Raw genomic sequence first — 7,330 nt, forward strand, 5'->3', positions numbered from 1 at the left:
CCACACATATCCGTGGTGTCAAAGAAATAGTCCGTACAGTTCAAATGGTCGACGTAGAAATAATGTTATTATTCTTTTTTCCCCATTTGTTTACTGTTGTGACAAGTACACGGTGCACACGTCACCGGGAAATATCCCTGTACGTAAGCGACCATAGCGGTCATCAGCATACGGGGAGGCATCGATTAGTAGATAGCTGTATTTCTTCCCCTCAATGGCGTCTTTCAAGGAATCGTTAAAATATTTGGATTGTCCCGGGAACATTTGAGAAGCCAAAATTTTGTATTCGTGAGCCGACCTAGGATTGGATAGTAAAACGAAATAATGCGTGTTTAAGGAAATGGTTCTGTTGCATTCGCCTTTGGGATAGGCCGATTGTTGAATGTTAATAACCATGATGCCTAAATGATGAGAAAGAGTAGTATACAGGTTCAACATGAGTTGATTCTTACATATCTGCATCATTAAATCATCAAAAACCAACAACACACGTTTTTCCGATTGAACAGACCAGGATCTCAATTCCTCTTCCGTGGGAAGTGTGTCGTGAAACTGAATGTCGGGAATAGAATGTTTCATGTCACTGTACACATCTTGCCAAACCGCATAGCAATACACGATCGAGTTGGGCGGTGGTTCAAACATGTCCTCGGCCTGTTTCAACATCCGTTTTACCAGATGAGTTTCGCCGGAAGAACTTCCTCCTATGACGGATATAGTCGTCGGTGTTGGAAACGGTAATAAGCAAGACCTTTCTGCGACAGTAAATCCATCACTAGAGTGATCCATGGTCGTACAGTACCAATGTTCTGAGACAACTGAACTCATCGTGGCCTGTGCACATGGACTTTATACTAAGGGTTTTTTCATTCACAACATAAAGCAATTTTCTGGTCTATTTTTTTATTATTTGTTATTGATTTTTCAGCAACTACAATATTAGGACATATACATTATAACACTACAACGATCAGGATTCAGTACTTTATGATAAATAGCATTTGGAACACAAAACAACATTCACTAATATTTCTCACACGTTTGAGTCATACATGGTAAACACGTAAGTCCTACACCTTTTTGCACGCAAACTAGGGGTTATAGTGGGAAGTATCTTTGGCGTGAGATTGTAAACTGGGATCACACTGTATGGTGCACATAAGTTGAGAGGCTTTCATTCTGTTACTTGACAAACACGTTGCGGGCTTGATCGATTTCGATGAGGGAATTTCTCTGAGTCAAGACGACGCAACTCAGCGTGCTGGTGAGCGCCGACTTGAATTCCAGTTCGAGCCTCATGCTTCCCGATCTTACCAAGTTCAGGTACTCCGACTCGGCGCACATTGTGTCGATGTCGAAGACGAACAAGGCATTCCCCATGAGAAATTCGCTTCTGGTGATGGCATTGCCCTTGTCTTCCTTCCACAGTCCCATGCCGTCGAGCATGTTGACGTAAGAGGCGACATCGTCTGCTTCGGCGGGTTGACCCGGCACACTGACTCCGTCGATGTTCAGCGTTATCTTTTTAAGCATGGACGACTTGAAATTATAGGGATTGCCGGTGTAACTGCCATTCAGACTCGAACTTTCCACAAGTCCCACGACGTATCGGTTGGCGACGGGATTGCTGACGTTGTCTATGGCGTGCGTCTGCTGAGTGGTGGGGATGCTGGTCACCTTGACTTCGCTTTTGGTGTACGGGTAGAGAGCGTTAGATTTTTCGAAAAACAAGTTGTGCGCCAAGATCAAGGCGGGGTTGACTTTGACCTTGCACACCTGCAGATAAGCGTACAAGAGTTTAACTTTGAATTCGTGCTCAGTCACGTCGCTCATGAAACAAAATTTGGGTTCCGATCTGAACATTTTCAAAGTCAGGTCGACGTCGTTGGGGAGGAGTCGGTTCATGTCGAAGATGTCCTCGTACACGGGCCCCGACATGTTGAGTTCTTTGCTTTGCGCTATGAAAGTGCCACGTAATGACATTCCCAAATTGACAGATCCGGTGACGTTACTGCTTTCCAGATCCGCGTCCCTCTGGGCAAAATCCTTTGCGAACAGCTGCGTCCCCAACTGAGTGTTTTTCGCTTCCACACCATATCTCAGCAGGGCCCTCATCATGCTCTTGTAGGCGTAATGGTTGTTGGTACTGGACACGAGCTGGTTCTGCAGGTAGACCGTGACCTGGGAGAACAGCAACTGCATAAACAAGTTCACCGGAGCGACATTTTCTTCCTCGGCCAAGGCCGTGCCATCGGTCTGCGTTACTTTGACTTTGACGTGCAAACGGGTGCGCCTCAGGTCGGTGTAGTTCGGGCCTGAGTTGTTAACTTGAAACTCCAACGGGGCAGCATCGTTGATTTGGCTTAAAGGTCGCACGTTCACGAAATAATGTTTCTGTATGCTAGTCTGATAAGGAGGTAGCGAAACAGGTATTACCTCGTCAAATTCTTTATCATTGATTAGTGACATGTCCCTTTATAGACGTCTTTAACTGAAGATGTGTACAGGTGTACACTTGAGAGCTTTGGTTGTCTTGGAAGGCGCAGCGTTGTTGTGGGTTCGACAAATCTTCTTCGTTGTGACACTCTTTTTGCCCGCCTTGCGTTTTAAAGCCTTCTCTCTTTTGTCTTTGGCTTCCGCTCTCTCTCGACCTCGCTTTGGGATTCTGACGTCATTTGCAAAGTAACCTTGGTCGGGTCACGTTGTTGTTGTGTTCCTGCTTGACGAACCGGGATCACCAGCTCTTTTGCTTTCCCTTGGAGGAGATGAGATGTTTTCCTCACGTGTTTGTTATCGAAATAATGTTTAAACTTGGCATAGTCTGGGAAATACAGCGGACGTGAATCCATTGGTTTTACTCCACAAAATGATAACGTCTTAAATGAAGTGTAGCGTAGGTCTCTTCCGTTAAGAATGAAGCTGTAGATGCATTTTCTGACTTTAAGTACAATTCGATATTGTCAGTTTCTTTCAGTTTGACATGAATGTTAAATTCAGTACCAAACGTGTAGGTTGGGCCCTGTCTCAAATCTATGCGTCTCAGTAAGGCCAGTTGAGTTTCGCCCACCAATGAACTATCGCACAGATTACTCAATACGACTATGTATGGATCCGTGACTTTAGACAGATCCACCTTTCCAAAGTTCAGCTCCGTTAAGGACACCACCCAGAATCCGTCGAAGACCAACCGTTGATTTAATTTGACGCAAAAATTATTAGCTGTATTATCCGGAAAGGATGTCGTTTTCGAGTCAGAGCTTTTCAGAAACACGAACTTCTCCATATCTATTTTTTTGAAGCAATTACACTTCTTTCAGTTCGCTTTTTTCCACGTACGAGTCGAAAGATTTGGGCCAGCCGACCCAGCGTACTAGAGCATAGGTCCTTCCATTCATCTTTTTCCTTCTAAGAACTTTCTCGACTTGCCAGAGCACATCCGAGGCTTTGCTGACCTTTTGAAGCTCGTTCCCATAAAAGGACCCAATCACGGGTTCATCATGAAAATCTTTCAGTTTGTACTGAGGAAACGTCTATTTCTTGTAACGACGAGCCACTTTAAACAACTCCTCCGTCCACTTGAGGTCCAGTTCCTTGCTGAAAGGTTTCCTGAGGTATGAGATGCGCGAACAAGATCGCCCACTTGAAATAAGTATTTTTTTATTCTAGGTTTGCTGACTTTTCTTAAAGGTTCCAGGTAGATATGATTCCACACTTTCACTTGGTTGGTTTTATTGACACGTACCGGTGACAGCTTGGGTAGAGATGAATGCAGGGTATGGTTATAGTTGTACACTAAATCTGGTAGAGCATCCAGGTAATGTTTGGTGTTATTACGCGTCATGTACCGCGTGATCAGCGATTTCAGTGTTCTGTTAAAACGTTCCACATAATTACTTTTTATGTTTTCATTGCGAGCTACGGTGAGCTTTATTTTTTGTTTCTGTAAAAACGCCTTGAATACACCCTTAAATTCACTTCTGCCATCTACTTGCACTTTCGAAGGGTGTCGTTGTTTGAGGATTTTTTTGAAAGCTCTTAAGATAGATTCTGGCTTTTTGTTTGACAGAGGAAAGGCAAATGCAAACCTACTTAGTATGTCAATAGCCACAAGCAAATAGCGAATACCCTGATTCTGTTTGCTATACCGTGAAAGATCGGCGAGGTCCAAGTCGAACATCTCATTGATGAAATTAACCCTAACTCTCATGCGTTGGAATTTATGCCTGACCGGTTTTGTGTAAACTGTAAGCATCTTGGTTCTTGACAAACCACTTGACCTTCCGAGTTTAACGTCAGCTGGTCTATTCATCTGTAACACATCACGCAGTTTAGATGGTCCATAATAAGCCCCCGGTTTGGTGGGGTTGAAATAATACTCTGATAATGCTTTCTCGTGCTTCTTTAAGGATGTCTTGTTCTTCTTTTGAGAACTCATGACGTACTGTGACATGCTGTTATAAATGGGTAATATATAAATATGTAATCACATATAACACAACAGTAAACATTCTATAATAAGTAGTTTATTGAACCTTTAGCATTCTGTTGCTACACATCATTTCGAAAGTCTTTACGCAGAGGAAGAATCGTCGCTATCAACATTTGTTGTCTTGTTTGAATCTATTTTCCAAAAATAACATGTTAAGCACACGCGATTTCAAATCATGAACCCATTCTATTGTTTTAAATTGTGAATCGCGATAATCTTTACATTGATAGGGAGGCAAACTGAAAGCAGTTACTGCGTTCAAGGATGGCTCATCGGTCAACAAGTTCATCTATCAATCACGTGATCATCGTCCACCTCGATCATGGCGGAGTTAAAGTATCTGTCGATTTGCTCCTGTTCTGACATGTCACGACAAGTATGAACTTGTTCTTCATCAAACATACAACCAAAACACAGTTCCCATGAAAGTCGTTTCACAATTTTAGTAACTTCGAAACTGTAACACAAAGTCAGAAGTCCCTCTGCATGTTTTCGTTGATTCACCATATCTACTTCGTCTGCACACACGGGCACCCTCCTTGACTTTTTGATGATCACTCGTTGGGCAGCTTTGTGTTCATCTTGAAATTTTCTCTTGGCATCTTTCACACACTCGTCACGGTCTTGAAACCAATCATCGGACTGTGTGATGATGGACTGTTTCAGGAAGTGTGGTGCACTCATCACTTGCTTCCAGGTGTAGAAGGCTGCTCGGCCGTCTGACGTCCTGTTTAACATTCACTGATAATGAGAACTTGTTTATGAGTAAAAATCTCTACCTACCATTACTACCTATCCTAATCATTTTTGTATTTTCCAAATTTTTTACCATTTTTCTTCAATTCAAGCAGGATAATGTGGACTGTGTGATTATAGTTTAGTGCAAAAGAATATGAACCATTCTGTGCTTCTTGTTCCCATGATATCTATTCAGCGAGTGAAGTTGTCAACTTCTTGTCTTGAGTATGAATAACATTTCTGTTTGCAGAGGTTATGATACCATTGGACAGATTCAAATGAGTAACTACTGTCAAAAAAAGTGTACCCATTAACCATGCCCATTGGTGGAATTTTAAATGTTATATTATTCCTTCAAATCACATCTTACAATGCTCAGAATTCCAATCATTGTACCTCACTCAGTTCTTTTGTACTGATGCGTATCTTCTTTTGACTTGACTTCTTCACAGTATTCACCTTGTCTAAGTAGTCCTTCATGGCTTCCAGTCACTCTGTAGTGGTATATTTCCACTCATGCTGTTTTAAAACACATACAAAAGTGAGCCATACAATTTGTCATATGAGTTTTTACTTTCTGTCATACATGTATCTGTTTGTTTGGGGTTTTTTTAACATACAGATTTAGTTTCTGTTATCATACATGTTTTTTTCCTTTGGTTTCTGACATGCATATCAATCATAAATATTTTGTTGCTGACATGTAGTCAGCTTCATTCTGGATTAGTGTTTAAAAACAAATCGGTCATCTTTGAATTGTTTCCAAATTTAATAAAAAAGGTTAACACCACATGTGAATAGATGAAAATTAAAACAATGACATACCTTTTCTTTATTTACATTTCAGGAGCTCATGTTGATTCCACTTCATGACGTAATCAATGTTTGCTAGACACATATTGCACTATTGAGAGGATTATTTTTAGTGTGGGGAAGCTACAAAGTTCTAAATTGGATTAAATCCATAAGGTCGAGATCCGATGCCATCTGCCAAAAGGTATCGTTTGTCATCTTGTGGTGTCAGTGCCAATTTGGTCACTTTGTCTGTGTAGAGGAGTGTGTTGTGAATGGATCGAATCTGATGAAAAGTAGCCATGTTTTGTTCGTGTTTGAAAAAGACAGTCTTTATACATCTGGTGACAAAGATGTTTTTGACAAAGGCTTTTGCACCCCTTTGGCAGTGCGTTTCTCGACCTGTTCACTGGGAGTTTTGTCAAAAATAAAACTATAGTTTTTTGGTCTAAGTCCAACAAACTCTCTGATGGTTTTACCGCCAACTTCATCTTTCATCATACCGATGACTTTGTGTCTTTCCACGGAATGAAGTGGATGGTCTTTGGGATAGTTGGAGGTATCAAAGAGGTGAAGGTTAGCCAACATAAAGTCTTGAGGATCGCGGAGAGGAGTACCCACTGGGGACCAGATTTGATAAAACAAGCTATCCGTGTCTGTCATCAAGACCCTGACATGACCACTTGCATATTCCTTTAACATGACATTGTAATGGAAATCATAGAGAAGTCTTTTGCGTGTTCCAAAATAGTGAAACCCACGGCAATAGGTTGATTCAGTGTCACAGACACTTTCTCCATGCTCACTACAACCAAATTCTCCGAACAAATATTCATGCTCTTGAAATTAGGCTTCGCTGTGTACTTCTGCAACCTTTCCTCGGTAGTGATCAATTCAATCTGGTTGTATTTTCTAACGTTTTGTAACTGTTTTCCGTACACAGCATTTGAAAAGCAGTTTAAACAAATCTTTCGAAAGTTCGTCTGTGGCTTCTTTTCGCTTTTGAGTGTTAAAGTCTATGTAAGGTTTCATTCATTTTACATTGAGTAAATTTCAAAACTTTGTGTACTTTTTTCAGTTTCAGACCTAACTGCAAATATTGCTGTAATGTTCCAAAATAAATGACATAATTCTGTTTGTCTTTCTCAATGTTTAAAACAGTTTCGTCCCCGTGGGTGGCTTCCTCTCGTTCTTCTTTCCCAAGAGACCTAACTCTGCGAGCAATTCAGGATGATAGGGTGACAGGTCTTCAAAGGGAATGCTTTCTTTAATTGGGAGCGAGGGGCAAGGATTGATGGATAGAGTGAAGAT

General features: G+C 41.4%; 1 protein-coding gene across 1 annotated transcript; it reads right to left on the minus strand.

Annotated features, from left to right (window-relative positions):
- Positions 1–1,182: 1,182 nt before the first annotated feature.
- Positions 1,183–2,469, minus strand: LOC124283262 (uncharacterized protein F54H12.2-like). The gene has a single exon (XM_046719292.1). It carries the CDS (start codon positions 2,467–2,469, stop codon positions 1,183–1,185), a length of 1,287 nt encoding a protein of 428 aa, XP_046575248.1.
- Between the last annotated feature and the right edge of the window lie 4,861 nt (positions 2,470–7,330).

Source organism: Haliotis rubra, unplaced genomic scaffold (assembly GCF_003918875.1).
Source record: "Haliotis rubra isolate DU_JTF1 unplaced genomic scaffold, ASM391887v1 Scf311, whole genome shotgun sequence".
NCBI lineage: Eukaryota > Metazoa > Mollusca > Gastropoda > Lepetellida > Haliotidae > Haliotis > Haliotis rubra.